Source organism: Battus philenor, unplaced genomic scaffold (assembly GCF_028537555.1).
Source record: "Battus philenor isolate CCGP_79_NKW_IND1 unplaced genomic scaffold, ilBatPhil1.0.hap1 SCAF_1, whole genome shotgun sequence".
Taxonomy (NCBI): Eukaryota; Metazoa; Arthropoda; class Insecta; order Lepidoptera; family Papilionidae; genus Battus; species Battus philenor.
Window position 1 is genome coordinate 12072242 of NW_027181661.1, and position 18453 is coordinate 12090694.

The 18453-nt window shown below is 30.5% G+C and overlaps 2 protein-coding genes across 7 annotated transcripts; one reads left to right on the forward strand and one right to left on the reverse strand.

Moving 5' to 3' along the window:
• Positions 1-1094: 1094 nt before the first annotated feature.
• Positions 1095-18000, reverse strand: Nulp1 (Nuclear localized protein 1). Of its 6 annotated transcripts, XM_068776926.1 has the most exons (16): positions 17911-18000; positions 12535-13449; positions 12072-12163; positions 11186-11388; positions 10912-11065; positions 8289-8434; positions 8032-8111; positions 6689-6803; positions 5882-5945; positions 5558-5668; positions 3920-4235; positions 3504-3654; positions 3101-3418; positions 2850-2963; positions 2481-2614; positions 1095-2273 (listed from the first exon to the last, which is right to left on the reverse strand). In XM_068776926.1, the coding sequence occupies exons 5-13, from the start codon at positions 10921-10923 to the stop codon at positions 3313-3315; spliced, it is 1101 nt and encodes a 366-aa protein (XP_068633027.1). In that variant the 5' UTR covers positions 10924-11065; positions 11186-11388; positions 12072-12163; positions 12535-13449; positions 17911-18000; the 3' UTR covers positions 1095-2273; positions 2481-2614; positions 2850-2963; positions 3101-3312. The 6 variants fall into 6 exon arrangements, with proteins under 6 accessions (XP_068633027.1, XP_068633017.1, XP_068633009.1 ...); XM_068776916.1 differs by lacking the exon at positions 11186-11388; XM_068776908.1 differs by lacking the exon at positions 11186-11388 and having other exon boundaries at positions 11954-12163.
• LOC137920429 (piggyBac transposable element-derived protein 4-like) lies at positions 14456-15890 on the forward strand. Its single transcript, XM_068763795.1, is given in 3 exon segments — positions 14456-15219; positions 15221-15517; positions 15519-15890. Coding segments are annotated over 3 exon segments (1194 nt in total). The 5' UTR covers positions 14456-14592; the 3' UTR covers positions 15789-15890.
• Positions 18001-18453: the final 453 nt, after the last annotated feature.

An 18453-nucleotide genomic window follows, 5' to 3' on the forward strand; every position in this document is an offset into this window, starting at 1 on the left:
CGTGCAGCACAAAACGGCGGAAGTCTGCAGAATCATCAGGCCTTGAATTAGTGTACTATATAAGTTCAAACACGAATAAAATAACTAATGTTTGATTTAACATTTGTTTTATTATTATTTTATTCGCATTACGCTCTAGAATTTCACATATAAGAATAAATACGCCTGGGACTTTATACCTTTTCACAAAACTATTACGAGGAATTAATCTATGTGATTTATACGCATTTTTAATCATTTTTGTAACCTTCTTGTAATCCTGAAAACATTTGAATAAAAAACTTTTGTTACTCTATGATAGCTGCTTTAGGCAATTATTTAACATTGCAATAATAACACAGAAATGTCAAGAAAAGGCTGACATTTCTGTATTATTATTTCCCACATAAACGGTTTTTTCAGACAAAAAACAAATCTTTGACATCTGAAACCATTGGTTTTTGAATAGGGTGTACCATACTTCAGTTGGCAGCAGCTGAACTAAATATTCATCAACCTGTAACCTGCAATGATACTTTTCTGTATTTTACGTGGAGCGTCATTCCATTGTTGTTTAAAAGTAAAGCCAAAACGGCTAACAACACGCATCAACATTAGAATATAGTTTAGTATTTATTTTAATTTCGTTATGTCCTCAATTATTACAGCGCGTTCTTATAAACTATCTAGTCAACTATCGCACCTGGTCCTTATTAATGAAATCTTTTAGAAATATGTAAATTCTGGTATTGACCTTGATGATGTCGTCAAAAATATGACTGTGACTATCTTTGTTTTACACTAAGGAGGAATTATTTTTAATTGTAATAAATAAATTGCCTCATTTTGCGTAAAAAGTTTTTCGGATAATTTTTTGTAGCCATATCATGCATCATTACTATATAATTTACATTTTACGTTATTGTATGTTATATAAATATACTCACAGTGAAGATAAATTATAAAATTTGTTGAAGTCAAACAGAACTATAATGTTAAAAAGCGACGGCACAAATCGCCATAACAATAACTGGACTAGTGAAGGCAAAAAAATAAAATAGCGTTTATCACTAATAAATAAAACAGTTCTGACATCAATAATCACTTTAATTTTAGTACCAATTATATTCATTCATTTTAAGACATAATGTTCAATGTTATAATCCAGGAAAAACTGAATAAAAAAAACCTAAATACTTTCGTCATTACTTCTAATTTGATATAATATTTACATTAATAAATTAATATCACAAACCTTTTTCATTTACTCACTATACATTGTCTACTAAATGCATTAAAGATTCACATTTTATATGCTGAAATAATTGAGAGTACATAAAACTTAACCACACGACATGGTCAGTTATTATTCGCTTATTTAAATTAATATAATGAAATCTACTCGGTTAAAAACCGAAATACATTTGACACACAGAACATTAACAACTTTGGTTTATACAAGGAACATAGATATTTCATTTTCAGAATTACATTCATTTTGCTAACATTAAAGGTAAGACCATTAACAACCAACATAAACCACCTTAACAATCGGATAAAAAAATTCCACAGAAGTATTACTAAATGTTCACTACGTTTTTATAAACAACATCAATTCAATACAAAAAGGTTTTAATCCCAACCAGATACAGCAATTTTTATATTGCACGAAACAAATTAAATTATAATTATAATTACAAATTCAGGCACACATTATAACTTATAATAATCAACAACAGATAGGCAATGAAAAAAATCAACACTTTTAATACAAAACTAACATTAACAGTTAACTTACTCCCAACAATGTAAATAATCTATTTCATTAACAAAATATACTTATACAAGCACGCTTCTTATTCTTTGGCATCACTTATTAATTTATTTGCTACAAAATACATAACGGTGTATCAAATATGAAATAGAGATCATTTGGCACATACGCTTTTAATTTTTGAAACGTAACAAAACGACAATTTTAATGTATTAAATAAAAATTAAACTGAGCATAAGTAACCAAAACAAAAAAAAAAATAAAGAAAAGGTAGAATTTTTCATTACTAAACAAAACTTGATAATTTTAGTAGGAGGTAGAGGTTGGAGGTATTTAATCACTATCGAAGTATGCTTCATCAGAAAATTGAGCACTATTTCCACGTCCAGTTAAAAGTATCTTTTTTAACTGCAATGTGTTTATAAGGATATTGACAAAAACACCAAACTGCGAAGTTGTTGCATTACTTTCCGTCGACCTCGGCGCTGATTCCATATTTGGTGGTGGTACATATATAGCACTGTGAATTAATATCAAAACTGTACAAAAATGTGACATCAAACGAGTATTATAAACTCTAGTTATTGAATACACCAAGATGTTAAGCTCAAATAAAAAAAAAAACCTATATATAATAGAACAGAGCAGGTTAAAAAGCAAATGTTCATAGATTTCATAACAAAAACCACAGTAAATAACTAAATATTCAATAAATGAAGCTGCTTACGGTGTGTTCGATGCAATGACTTGTCGTAGTGATGGTGAGTAATTAGATGAGAAGTTTGAATAGCCCGGGCAGTCCAGGGTCTTTGCATCCGGAAGGGGATCCGACAACCGCGTCAAACTTAAGTAAGGCACAGCCTACAAATTATAACACATTAATAAAATCATACTTTTACTATATATATCAACTGCAAGTTTTGATTACTTAAAAAAATCAAAATGATTTTTCTGCCACAAGAAAAGAAATCGTTATTACATGATTAATAAATACAATTTTATTTGCTAACTTTTACATAATAATGTATGTTAATGTTAATTTAAACAATCAATTATAATCAACAAGCTATCTAATTTCCACTAAAAAAGTACTTACTCCATCGGCGACGAAACCGGACATCGACTTAATTACGCAAAGATGTCTCAGTAGCTGAATGGGTACTTCATGGTAAACTAAATCTACATGCCTACGTATGAAATAGATGTCTCTCTGGCAACAATGAAACAAAAAAGATACGATGAATAATCATAAAAGACATTAAACGACACAGTAGTCTCTTTTCAAACGGCGCATATTGGAACAATAAACTCATTAACTATTTTAAATCCGGAAAATAGAAAACATACCTGTAGAAAGGTATCCATATGATATCGCTGCACGCAAAATAACACAGTATTTTTTAGCCAACCAAATACTCCCGGCTCGCACCATCTAGAAAAAGTGAGCTTGGCATACAGAAAGTAAATTTGTTCCATAGCCTTAGTTACATCTCTGAAAATGAAAACGAAATTGGTTAAGAACATTTCAAACAATACATTACAACCAATATGTAATAATATCAAAACACGAATTCCCCTTTCACTGTGGTTACAAAGAAAAGAAGCTCAAGAAACGAATACTTATGTATTTTGCAGCATCTATTATATGTTAATTCTAACCTGATCCTGAAACAAACAAATTTTTGTCATATTTGTTATGCAAAGGCAAGCAATTCATTTTCATGATGTACATTATAAATTATATACTTACTCGCAGTGACTGTGTAAATAAAAGAATGGGTCGGTTGGGAAATTTACTGCCTCTCTGCAACTTGCAAGTTGTAAATAAAACATGGCTATCACAGGGAAGCCGTATATGGCGTTCCGCAATAGTTCAGTAGCTGCGCACTTGTCTCTTTCATCTAGTACAAATAGATATAAAAAATATAATATAAACCAGACCGCCAGATCGTGTCGAAGCAACTGTGTCCTTCAAATGAATCTCCCAAAATTATATATATATAGTCAGTTCTCGACTTACGACGGGATTCGGTTCCACAACTTTGAACGTATATATATATATCAACTGTCAAGTTAAACCTACCCTTTTATTTACATATAAACGGAAGATTGCTCTCAAAAATTTTGTATTAAAATTTATTTGTAATAAAACATAAATATACTTACTGTTGTCTCTAATTGCTAGATGGTACTTCGCCAAAGCATGGGAATAAGCCATGTTAAACATACTTGAAGCACTTTTTTCTTTGTTCAAATATTCAATAGCGTTAACTAGCCATTCATACTCCCTAGCTCTTATTGCGAATGTATCGATCACAAAAGCAACTGCCAGAGGATCTGATTGATCTAGATTCATCAAAACTTTGCATATCTCTAGAGCAGTTCTGTGGCATGCTCTATTGCTTACAATATATGCATATTTTAATAATGCAATGTGAAAAGCTCGGTTTTCTATATATCTATACTCTAAGCGGCACATGGTCTAAAAGCATAAATAGTAGAGTTAAGATAAATCTATAAATTATGATATTCAAGTCACTAGCGAATAAATTAATCAAAAATAAATGTAAATGAAATAGTATTTAATAATTAACAATAATTAAATACTAATTAACCAAATACTAATGATTGTCCTACAGTTGAATTTTATCTAATTTTTCATCAATTTCTGCAATAATACCTCACAATATGACAAATCCAATTTATTGATAAACGCAGATACAGGCATTCCCGGAAACTAAAAATAGAACTAAAATACAGATTTTCATTTAAAACTAAATTCTGACCATTCAAGGTGATCATGATTCAGATTCAGCTTATTGTATTTTTTTAAGAGTCACGTACTACTAAGCAGTCAATCAAGTATGTAGAAAATCCTAGAAATAAAAGGCAAATAACTTAAGAATTACATAAATATTTAAAAAAGAATTTATTACAAAGTTTTATGAATGCTTTCCCTTGGGAGCAAACAATAAAGGAAAACATGCAGATATTGCTAATTTAGCTAGAATTTTCTTAACCTCTATTCTACCTATTCACAAGGTACAGAAAACAACTACTTTCTAAAGAAGCATGTGTGAAGTGATATTTTTACAAACTTGACAAACCATTATTTTACTAAATGTTTTAAAATATGTTTATTATTTAAGTTTGTATTTGAAATCCTATGATAAATAATTGTTACCTAAGGCAGTAGTTGTTTCATTTATAAAATATGCATACAGTTCTAAGTTAAAATAATCTAAACTTCGATGTATAACACAAGATAAATGTTACTTCTCGTTCAAATAAAAAAAGTCAATTAACTATCCTATGCATCGAAACGCTGACAATCAATTGACTGTCAGTAGACATTGTGCCGACATATTAAATACGAATATTCCGTGCATATCCAAAAATAGCACTAAATCTCTCTAGCTATCTGACATAAAGAAACATTTCATTAAATGTTTGAAACTTACCAATAGTGTATATTGAAATAATTGGAACTATCGGAACAGGTAAGTAAAATTCCAAATATGGGCCTATTTATACCTAGCCTGCGTGCAAGGGTGAGATAAACAAATTCTATGGAAATGTTGAAGTTAGTTAAATATCACCATAACGGAATCTAAATCCTTTGGCATGCTTGTATCCATTCGCGGGACGATGGTTTTTATTTCGCCACAATGCGTGAGCCTGTAAGAGTTCGATTTCCCTACCTACAATCATAACCTACGATCCTTGCCTGCTAAACTACCGCACAAGGCATATTAAATTATTTTACCAAAATGCATGGAGATAGCTTTTTTTAAGAGTGCTTACGTCGCTTATGCGGAAGTGTGGATGGACTGCAGATTGCATCTGATAAATGATAGATTCTATGATGTTGCTTGCAATCAGACATTCATTTTTAAAGAATAACGAATCTGCTATCTGAAAGAAAATATGCACGATTGATTAAGCATATACATGTTAAATAAAACAGATAGAAATAAAATGTAAACAGTGATCTAAATATCCAGTAATACTTATACAAATAAGGATAATACAATTTACCAAACAAATACAAAAAAAGTATGAATCTGCCCCAACCAGGGACTAAGACCCAGAAATGATGTTGGTTTTTATTAATTTAAATTTACTTACTTCCAGCATCGCCTCCATATGCTTGTATGTATTATCATGAGGTGAAAATTGAGGATTAGTGAACCTGTTACAAAATATTGCTCATTTGTATATACTTTTATTATGTCCACAAAAAATTATGGCTCAGTTTATAGTAAAATTCAATTTAAGAAGTATTTACAGTTGAAATTTCCAAAACAAACCCAGTTATGAAAGAACTAGATAACATAATGACATCTTTCATTGAAAACTGCCAGGCATTTATTCAATATTTTACTATAAAATTCTCAACATTAATACATGTTAAAATGTGTGTTTAAGCATATTTATATTAGCTAACCTGGGCCACTTCCAAACAGTCATTGAAAAAGCAGTTAACTGATTTTAAAACTAACAAAATTTTATTGTTTTTTTTTTTATTAAGTACAACAGTATACATTATAAACTTAATACGAAAATTTTAATTAAATATATCATTATACAATATTTTAATAATACTTTTTTCAATACTTTTTATCCGATTTCCATTGAATACAAAAAACATAAATATTGGGATTCATTCTGACGTTATAAATTTTGTAACTAACACAACTTTGTTCCAGACATAAATAAGCTTTTTCGATTCTTTTTAGGGCACATAGGTCTTGAAGTAGTAACAACACGAAATCGAAAGTAGAAGTGTGTATATTCATTCGAGCTTCGCCCGTATTATTATACCGACGTACATTAACTACCTGATTTATGTGGATTGAGTGGAAGCCGTCGACGATAACGTAATGTTGCCCCTGCAAGCTGGCTTATATTATATCAGAAAGTAGGACTACAAACCTGTGATCGGAAACTAATAAGAATGATAAATGTGCTATCTGATAGTTTTTGCTATGGTTGAATTTAAAATATACTCCATCATTCTTATTGGCGAGCCTTATCATTGACAGCCCCCCTGTAAAGTAAAAGTATTTTATTTTAACATCAAATAATAATGTACAGATAAAAACAACGTCGTTATGTAGACAAAATTCCATGTAGAGGTTTAATATTTTTATTAAACACTGAGAATGTTTCTATATTGTTTTATAGTAATTTTTCCTTTTGCCTCCATATTTCTTTACTTTATAATTGTAAGGGCTCATGATTTTCACGTTTGAAATAAAAGTATTTACATTTATCCTACTACACTCCGCGACAATAGTATAACCCACCCCTCGAATTTTTTTTATATTTACTGTAAAACTAAATACAAGTAAATAAATTTCTAACGCGCCAGCATTGTTTTCTTGATTCTAGTACTATGGATGAAAAAATTAGGGGGGGGGGGGTTATACTTTTGTCGCGGAGTGTAGCAACAATTAGGTATTTACAGTAATGGTAGCCCGGCGGTAGAGAACTGAGTCTTGCCATCGTAGATAGCGGTTTCGATTCCCGGGATACAAACATATATTTCAAACTTTCTTTGAAATTTTGAAATTATCTCTGCATTAATGCTCACAAGGGTCCATAGAATTGGCAGCAGCGACTTCTGCATACCACAATACCACACTACGAACGCCATCCTAGCCTGCATTGTGTGGCGATTATGGTATATCCCCCTATCAAATATAAATATCTTCAGGGATGATTACGTATTTATTTGATATTTTTAATAAATATGTATTTAATAACATAAGAATATTGTCGTTTCAAAGATCGACGGTCATTCAAAATCTGGTAAATTACATTATAAACTGAATACGTTTATAAGTGTTCATAATAATACTTGGAGATGTATTATGGCTGCACTTATTGGATTGAGCTTGACAAAAAAAAAACGACTAGAACATCATATTCTTACTTTTTCCTAGTGTCACCATTTTAGCTGCATGGTGTAAAGATACTATTTACATTGAGCTGCGATGAGATTTAGGTGTTCTTAAATATAATAAAATGACAACACCCGCAAGATTAAAAAAAAACATTACAACACCCACAAGATTAAAAAACATTACAACATCCGCAAGATCAAAAAATGAGGAAAAAGCAAAAAAAATATTTAGTTTGTGTTCATTATGGTGCCTTCCTAATCACAATTTTAATTAAATGAGCATATAAGTTTTGAGCTCTATCTAATTTATTCCTCAATTTGCTAGTCTTATTATCCTTAATGTTATTTAAAGTATTATGATAATACACACCAGACATTGGTATCCCATTATTTGTTTGGATAATGAGTTCTCTAGGGATTCGCCGGAACTGCGATACACGGCCACGATTTCTAACAAAAAAAAATATTAATTTTCTTTACCCAGTTATAATTAACAGTCAATTGAACATTCATTAATACTAAACTTTCTTCTATTTATTAGCATGTGATCCTAAATAATGAGTCATTAAAAGAATAAAATAGCTTTTGGTTATTTTTTATAAAGTTGTTCTTCTTTCTAAGACATACCTTGGCAATTCCTCTCCTACGCGCGGTCCACAAATTTTCCTCAACTCATTTTTTACGTTTATGAACCATAAATTTATCTTATGTACATATTTCACAGGATCATTCACTTCTCTATTATGTAAAGGTGAGGATGATATAGCATCCATCTAAAAACCAAAAAATTATTCATATAGTTTTAAATACAATTACTTGTTAACGAAGCGTTAACAAGTCAAATCATACAAGCAATACATTATCACATATTGATATGAATGTATGCAACAATTGTACTATAATATAACAATATTATAAGTGATATCTATGTTAACTCCTTCTAGATAAAACCTAACTTCATTCATGGTACAGTCTACCTCTTTTCTTGAAAATTTTCATTAACAAAAATCGGCAAAATAAAGTTTTATAAAAAGGTATTTTACTATATATACATCAATCCATTAGTCAAAATGTAATTGATCAAATATCGACTTAGGCAAAAAAAATTCACTGTAGATTGGAATGAATGTTAATGTTAGGATAACCTGCCTTCAGCATTTCAGCGTTCTCCACTTCAATATCTAAGCTATGCAAATGCTAAGACATTGTCACATTAACACTAATCGTATCAACACATACTAGGCACCTATTTCTACCGTAGCAGATCAATTGACCCAACTTTGTTTCCTGTTTAATTGTAAGAAATATGGTTGTTAGTAAGAAAATAAAGATTAAATTTATTATAATTAAACAAAATAATAATTTGACTATTTCTGTCACAACCATAAAAAATATGAATTTTTTATCCATTTCTCATAGTGTTTTTTTTTGTTTGTTGCAAAAGGTGGTATGTTTAGTGTTTAAATTCATACTATAATATTGCATAAACTATCAGCTTTTTTAAGTATCAAATACAGTATGCTATTCTCGTAGCTCTTCTACATACACTCTTGAAATATGAGAAAATCCAGTTAGTTACATGTAAGTTATATCATCTCCTTACTAAAGAGCTTTGCAGGCATCATTTAATAAAAATTGAGAAAATAGAAAAAAATATTTATCTATCATTGATCCTGTTTACTCATTCAGACACTGTTAACTTACATGGTTAATAATAATATTATGAAAATATAAAATTGTTTTTTTTTAAAGAAACTCAAAAATTGATTTTCACAAGATAAAAGAATTTACTATTTATTTTGACCTCTTATATGATTATATTTGTTAGTATAATTTACCTACAAAATGCAAAAATATAGGAAATAGTTCAAGAATTACTGTTTTTGTTGATTTTATAATTTCTCTTTGTGTGTCTCTTATATTTATTTCTATGTTCTGGCAATCTATAATATAATATCTCTTTAGTTGGACACTCTCCGCCAGTGTTGGAATCAGACGACACTGAAAGCTAAATAAAAAGTAATATTTCAATCAATAGTAAACCTTTTATTAATGTAATTAAAAGGTTTTATTTACAATAAATTACAGCTGCATAAAAAAAATTCCACAAAAAAGAAATGTGCACTCTATAAAAAAAAAAATAAAGCAATTGACATAACATATAACATAAACTAAAGACATAGATGAAATGCACAATTAACAATATTAGTGGTACTACATCAACCAGTTTCCTTCTCTGGGTGAACATGTACTTTTTAACAATTGTTTTGAGACTACACATTTTACAATACAATCCACAATCCAAAACAGATAAATCTGTATTAGATTATATAGAATTCTGAAATTCAAAGCTCATTGCAATTGTTAATAGGTATCATCTGCAATTAGCGGTAGTAATAAATGATAGACAGATATGATCATTCATAATCATGTAAGATTTCTCTAGGGATATTTTGATAACACATATAAAAGCCAGTAAATATATAATTTCAGATTCAAAACTCCAGTTATAAACATAACAAGATAATGCTTTGTATGCATTAGTCATTGTCACTTGTATCAATGTGTAATTAAAAAAACAAAACAAGTTATATAAAAGATGATACAATATTATCTTGTCAAATGCAACACTGCATGTGATACGACTTTTAAGCTTAGCAAAATAAATCTTTTATTTCATGAAAACTTTCCAAAATGCATGTAAAATTCGCCAAAAAGCTAGATGTCATATTTAGCAAAAACGTGATAATTTGGAAAGAAATTTTCACTAAATCTATATAAATAAACAATGTATCCCTATTCATCTTGGTCATACCATAACTTGAAAACGATTTTTTCTAACTTATTGATATTTCACTATAAGTTACCTTATACTTTGGGGAAGGTTCTTAAAGAAAAAAATACAATTTATTTGATTTGTAATGGTATCCCTAAATCATCAAAACAATTTTTTACCAACTACTGTTTAATTTCCATTAAAGTTCAAACTTATTATTCATGGTCAATCATGATATCTTACAGGTAAGTTAGTACATATTAATAATTCGCAAAGCTCATAGCTTAATAAAGTTAATTAAAAAATTTAACTCTGTTATATATTATAAACCAAATATTTATGCAATGCTATGTTATTGTGTATATGTTTAGACCAACAATATATAGAAACTCAAAAATTGGCAATGGGATTCTTGCAATTGTACATTTTACGGAAAAATGTTATATCCTTATCCTATTTCTAATCATTACTTACTTTGGAAAACATTGTTATGTTGTCTTTTTTGGAATAAGGCAGGAATCATTCATCGCTGGAGTCATCACGAGGGGGCAATGTATTACCCCCTTGAATACTCCTGACATGTTGCAGTGACATCTTTAGACTTAAATAGTGGTATTAACTGTAAGTACTAAATATGGAACATAAAAAATCAGTTTTAATGATTGTTAGAAACAAAAGAGGGAAATGAAAAATAAACAATTATATATTTGTGACTATGTACACAAATAATTTTGTAAAAATTACATACCTGCTCAAAAATACAACAACAAAATACTATTTTAAATGACAGAGAATGTTTTAAGGGATCCAAAATTTAAATGGAATGTTTGTCCGTCTTATTTTGATAAAGTCAATGAAGGAAGTCAACACAAGACAAACATATATAATTTTCCAAAAACATTTTTTTTTTCAGATTTTGCAGGCAGTATGTTTAAGAATCCATAAGACATCCTAAAATAGTACTTTATTATTGCCATTAATTGTATTGTTAAAAAGATAAATAATTTATGATGATGCACAAGTGTTATATGAGTATTCCTAAGGCTTTTGCGCATAGTCTAATGCTATATGTGTATAGTTTCTGATAATATTACATATGTATCTAATTACACTTTTTGCTTAGGTTTAGATAAAGACTTCAGCTCTCAAGTTGTAATGACACCCTATGAAGATCAGAAGGGACTTGAAGGATCTTTGTATTGTCCATTAACATATTTAAAATTATAACTATGATTAATACAATAGAATGCTTCTATTTGCTATATTATTTAATTTATAGCAGAGATACATTTTCAATTTTATTTCAATGTAGTATAATAGACTACTTCATAATAAATCCATACCATATTACTGAGTACTAAACTTACACCTTGCAAAACGTATATGAATACAATAACTCTAGTTGGCTAGCATTGTAAGCACCATGTGTATGCAGTTTTGCAATAAAGTCCAAATTGGTTTCATCTTGTGTCATTTATAACAGGAACCTCTGGTTGCAGTGAAAAAGAAAGTTCACCTTGGATAATATATAACTTCTTCCACTGCTGCTTTGCAATCTGATGCAATGACGATTAAGAATCCCAGTAGGAGTAGCAGACAGTGTTTCTATTTGTACTTTTTATACTAATACCTACCCTCGGATCTGGGATATCTCTGGGATAGTTTTTAGTTTCTGATACTTAATCAGTATCTACCCTTTCAACAAATTCAACAGCATTGCCATTTTCTGCAACAAATTCGGGCTATGAATTAGGTGCATTTCGAACGTTCCGCCACTTTATTTTAAGATCGTCACGCTTTAATGCGTATTCATATAGATTTTAATGGCGTAACTTTAAAAACATGCCCATTTTATTTCACGAAATCTTACATTGCACGTCCGAATTTTTCTAGTGTAAATGAAATATCACCTTTCTCGACATTATCTTACTGATATTCCGATATTCGATAATATAATTGTAGTAATTTCAATGTTTATTTTACGGACTACCCGAGTTATTGTAAAAGAGATGAAATATATTTTCATAATCGATTGTGTGCAAATAAAAATATATTACAATCAAAATATATTATGAAATATTAATAAAAAATACTCACACACTAGAACAGCAAGAAAATTTCAACAAAAAGATTTGAACAAACTGCAAAATCAATAACAAAGGTAGAACTACAGATACGCAGAGTAGAAAGAATGCGGGGCAAACCAGAGACGACATTATCCGTTTTACGCAAAACTATAACGTACCCATTATTTTTTTAAATATAGTTTATGAGTAAAATTTAGTCTAAACGTTATTCTAAATAATTAGTTTCGTATTTCTGATAAGTTTTTGGTGAAGTAATGTAAAATATAAACACTTCATATATATTTATTCATTTATATATATTTACCTAAGCTTCATCATCAAACTCAGTGTAGAACTGGACGGTTTACGAACTTAACAAAATGAAATTAGCCCGGTTACGAAATGCTCGTGTTAATATATAATATAATAAATATAAGCTAATTTTTCGACAACAAAAACAAAAGTTATATAAAATTCTACTCTGTACGATTGGCTGATATTACTTGATATTTTTATTCATTCTAATTTCTTTTTACCGATTAAAACTTATTTTTAATAAAATATAATTTAATCATTCTTCATAGTTTCATTGTTTTATTTATACCCCTCAGGAACATATCTACTTTTATTGTTCCAAGAATATTGTGTTTTAATAATCTGATCGTTTTATATAAAATGTGAATTATTTTTCGCTGCTCGGGTAACTGAAATACGAATTAAGTAAAAAATGAAAGAAAAATACAGTGAACAAGATGGATTTTTCAATGATCTGGACCATTAAAATTAAACGCGTGGTGATGATTACAATGACGTTAATGACAGCTTTGGACGGGTTTAGTATGAAAAAAGAGATGACCGGAAAGAAGAGTATGACGGTGAACCTCGTTGATTTTTCATATCTAATAAATTACATAACGTATTGTTTGTGTTTTCACTATTTATTTATCTGTAACAAAAAAAAAACAAACACCTAAAATAAAAACAAAGGTATATATAGTAAGAACAACAAAATCAACAATAACACTATAATTAGTATTGTCAATTAATAGAGAGTTATTATAGGATTACTATAATTGTGAAGATTAAAGAGAATAATTGTTCGTAGCAGGTAACTATAAAGTACAAAAAAATGTACTCTATAGAATTAATTCACATCTATAAAAATCTAATTCAATAATTAGAAAAAATAATAACGTGTTAGAATTACCCCGAAATGGTAAAAAAAACATTCTTAATGTCATGTGAAATTAGCCTGTTATCCAACTACTTGTGGTACTTCAATATGTAATCGCAAAAAAATATTGCTATCACCCGTTTAAGAAAAGGCTTATTAATAATTAATTAATTATGGAAAGTATTCTTTATTTAACCCTATTAGCCCAAGATCATAAAAAAACAAAAATACTGTAACTGTAACATTGAGTTAAAAGAAAAGTAAATGTACTTAACACGTTAAACGCCGATAGAAAAAATTAAAAATCGTAAAAATACTTTTGGTCGTAAATTGTTTATTATGTTACGATACGTATAGAAAATAAGTTTTATTCAATTATGGGTTACATAGTTACAGTCAAATACATAGCTGAGGTCACCGGTGCACCCCATGGCACACAAATGCAGAAAATATATTTTCCGGTACCAGGCGCCGCGCCGGCCACACCCGCCGGCCACCCGCTACACCAGTAGTACGCTCGCGCTTACGGTGATAGAACGTGTGTTACTAGTTCAATTACGTTCGTACTATCTTAGCTGTCATCATTTTCTTATTGAATAGTTAATGTGCAAGCCTTTAGATATGGATTTAGCTATGGAGGACTTCGTTTACGCAAGATGAATGGAAGCAAATCAACACGTTAGAAATTTCTTTTTCGAACGCTTCTATAAACAATGACTCTCTCCTAGTAAAACGGATATTGAACCCATGCAATTACTGAAAAAGAAAAGACGTTTGCTTATCGCGAGTGGTGACAGTGAGTCGGCTGAAAATTTTGTTGCCGCCAATATATCACAAAATGACCATATTTCCTCAAAATGGTCGAGGCCAAAAAGACGACAGCCATCAGTGATTCCTTTAACCGAGTTTAAGGGTATGAAACCCTCATATTCTAATTTGCTGAAAGAAGCTGGCCCTGACCAGTATTATGATCTATTGGTGCCTGAAGAAATTTTTGAAATGATTGCTAAACAGACAAATTTGTTCGCAAGTCAAAACATCACAGCCAGGCAAACAAAGCCTGGATCAAGGTCTCATTCATGGAAGCCAACAAACAAGACAGAAATAAAACAGTTTCTTGGGCTGGTCTTGTTCATGGGCGTAGTAAAGCTGCCGAAATTAGCTTATTATTGGAGCAAAGACAAGATACTTGGACAAACTTTTCCAGCCACCATTATGAGTAGGAACCGCTTTGAGTTACTACTGCAATACCCACACTTTAGCGACAATTTATCTGCCGACAGAAATGATCATATTGCCATAATAAGACCTTTAATTGATGTTCTCAATGCTACTTTCCAGAAGTATTATTCGTCTAAAGAAGGTGTTTGTGTGGATGAAAGCCAAGTACCTTTCAGAGGTCAAATAATATTCAGGCAATACAATAAAAGTAAGCGACACAAGTATGGCATGAAGCTATTTAAGTTATGTACTGTTCCCGGATATACTTGCAAACTTAATTTGTGTAGTGGGAAAAACATTGTCTCAATAAATACTACGCCAAAAAAATGTAGTGATGGCACTATGTGAAAATATATTTGACAAAGGTCACACGCTAGCAACTGATAATTGGTACACTAGCTTGGAACTGGCTTATCGGTTATTGGTGAAGCAAAATTTAATTGGCACATTGAGAAAAAACAGAAGAGGATTGCCTAAGGCTGTTGTTGATTCGAAACTGCAAAAAGGTGAAACAATGGCTATGGAAAATGAAGATGAAGTAACAGTGCTTAAATGGAAAGATAAGAGGGACATGCTTATGCTGTCAACAAAGCATTCTGACAAAATTGCTGTGGTGGTAAAAAAAAGGCAAACAGATTCGTAAACCAAAAGTTATTTTGGATTATAATAAATCAAAAGGGTCTGTAGAAACGAGTGACCAGATGGGTGCCTATTCTTCATCATTGCGGAAAACCGTAAAATGGTATAAAAAATTGGCAATGGAACTACTTCTAAATATGGCAGTTGTAAACGCTTGGGTCATGTACAATGAAAATAAGCAGAGCAAATCTTCAAGGGGAGCCTCACTTTTGTCTAAAATGTTTCAATTATGTCCATCGCTAATATGTTGATGCTATAAGAAAGTTTCTTATCTCATCTTTTACAACATGTTTTGTTAAATATTATGGCTAATTATTTATATTTCTAATGGTTGTTTGTAATTATGGTCACTAATGAGAACTTTATTATATTTATTTTATTTTTAAGTAAAACTGATTGTATAGTTTGTGATTAGTTAAAAAATAAAGACTGCTAATTTTCGTTTAAATAATAAAGACCAATCGAATTATATATCCTGAATTTTTATTTTGGTTACTTTTTTTGCTATCTTTCAATTTTTTCAATTCCTTACAAGGTATGTTTGTCCCACTGCGCAGTATAGTTCTACAGCACCATCACAGAGTACGAATAAAGTAACAGTCAGTATGGCCGGCAACAAGAAAAAGTAGTTTGAATATGACTATACGTTGAGGTCACCGGTGACCCCCATGGCGCTATGGTAGAGGAAGGGTGAGGTCACCGGTGACCCCCATGGCGTTTGATATATTAAGAGGTATGGAACAATTTGAAACAATTGTTTGGTTTATTATAGCATAAAGCTACTCAACATTTTTTGCAAATTGTTTGTGATACACTTATACACCTGGGCAATTTGCAATGAACCCTTTTTTCTACCTAAACCGGCCAGTGGCTGATTTGATCCTGCCTTACTGCCAATGGGGGGACAAGTTGCGCTGGTCCCTTGTGTTTTTTGACTTGAATATCATTTTAAATCAACCTTTGATGCTTGACTTTAGGCTTCACACAAAGGTTGCATAAAGTCGCAGCAATCTCAAGTCGAAATTTGCTGAAGACAGTTGTTTGTCGCTGCAACTTTTTGCTAGTCTACTCTTTAATATAACAGCCAAGCATTTACCATAGTGAGGTATAACAAATGATAGAACATTCGAACATACCGCCTTTTACTTTATGTCAATATTTTATATGTGCCCACAATACCATTAATCATATCTGCTCCTCCCATGTGGTAATTGTACTCTCTGACAATATAAGAGAGATCAATGTTGATGTACTTTTAATTGGCTTAATCATACCTTCTGACTTTGGTTTTAGGCAATTCACCAGCAAACTATGATACTATCATTACAACTTTTTTATCTTTCTATATGACATTTGACACATTAGTTTCGTCCATATTCACCACATATTCAAAAGAGAATCCCTGTTCTTTCTTTATCAGAACCTTGTCAGCAGGTAGTTTACAATCAGGTATTCAATTGCGACATACTGTTCCAAGACTCAATATACCTTCTTTAGCTAAGCACTCCAGTAATGGCAAGGAAGTAAAGTAATTATCAAAGTTGATAATTCTGTTGTCTGGGTATGCTTCGCATCATTATGACTAAGATGTTTGAACATGTTCCTAAGTCTGGTTCTTCTGGAAGCACAATGTTATCTGCTCCTGTTTCTGAATCTCAATTTTATAAGCAAATCCTGATACCTTGCTGAGAACAAATATCTTATATTCCCATTTATGGGATTTCTTGGGATTATATCTTTTAAATTACTTCTTGCCTTAGTGGAGCAAATCTGTTCATTTACACAAAGGTATTCTTCCAAGAGATCACCACTATAAATCTCATTCAGTTTTTCTACAATAGGTCTTATTTTAAAAAGCTTGTTGCTATTATTTGTGGGTAATTTAGAATTTTCATTGAAATGGATATACTGTCTGATTTTTTCAAACTTTTGTTTAGGCATTGTTTCTTGAATAATTGGTGTACCAATAGATGTGTTCCAATTGCTGGTTACTCTTGGTAATTGTATCAATGACATCATATAAGTTGCGCCAATGAACTACTGGATATTGGTATCAGTTACTTGAAAGGATTGGCTAAGATCTTTTTGTCTAATATAGAGATTTGTTTGATCAGTAATAAAACTTATCAATCCTTTGGGGAAAAAACAAAAAAAATTGAATATGTGTATCAAGATCAAGTAAATTTAGTCGTAAAGTAGTAATTGCCGTAAATAGCAACTGATAGTCGTTTAGAACAAGGTTCTTTTTTTTCCATTGCAAATTCCGCTTTTAAGTCGAGACGGAACTGGTACAAATATAAAAAGTTACGTATTTCACATAAAAAAGTAAAACATTGTAATATTAACAATAAATGAACAAAATCTGTCACTTACCTATAGGTTTCGATGAAAACAAAACACTTTTATACACTTTTGATATTTTTTTACTAAATTTCAATGTGGGTCGAGCTTAAAATTGTTACTTTCAACAACGCACAAAGTTCAGTGGCTTAAATCAGCAAATAGCGTCATCTGTGATTTTTATTGTTAACTAAGTTGTTCGGTATGGATTGTTAAAAGATTATCACACTGATCTCAATGAGATAAATATTTTTAAACATTTTAGCTTGCTTATTGAGGTATGTTACAAATATGTAACACAAGACTATAAAGCTACTACTATCAAATTTCCAAATTTTATAAGGAATTAATATTTATTTTTGTAATATTCTTAAAGTATTACCTTTTTTTTATGACCCCCGCTATTGGGGGCCTCTCGCACCCCTATTTATGGTGGGATAGGGACTTTATTAGCATTTAATTTATCCACTTAATTATTTTATTTTCATTCTCCTTTCTTTCATTCTTCACATAATCTTTCATTCTGTTCTTTTATACCACAATTCTGCTTTCTTTCCCTTTTGCTCTGTTTTACCA

Excerpts from the sequence above, each read along its gene's own strand:
- Nulp1 (XM_068776936.1), bottom strand. Across the intron at positions 5,946-6,688 it reads TTATTAGTTTCCGATCACAG|GTTCACTAATCCTCAATTTT; the intron begins GTTTGTAGTCCT and ends ATTTTGTAACAG. Across the intron at positions 3,655-3,919 it reads TCTAGCAATTAGAGACAACA|ATGAAAGAGACAAGTGCGCA; the intron begins GTAAGTATATTT and ends TATTTGTACTAG.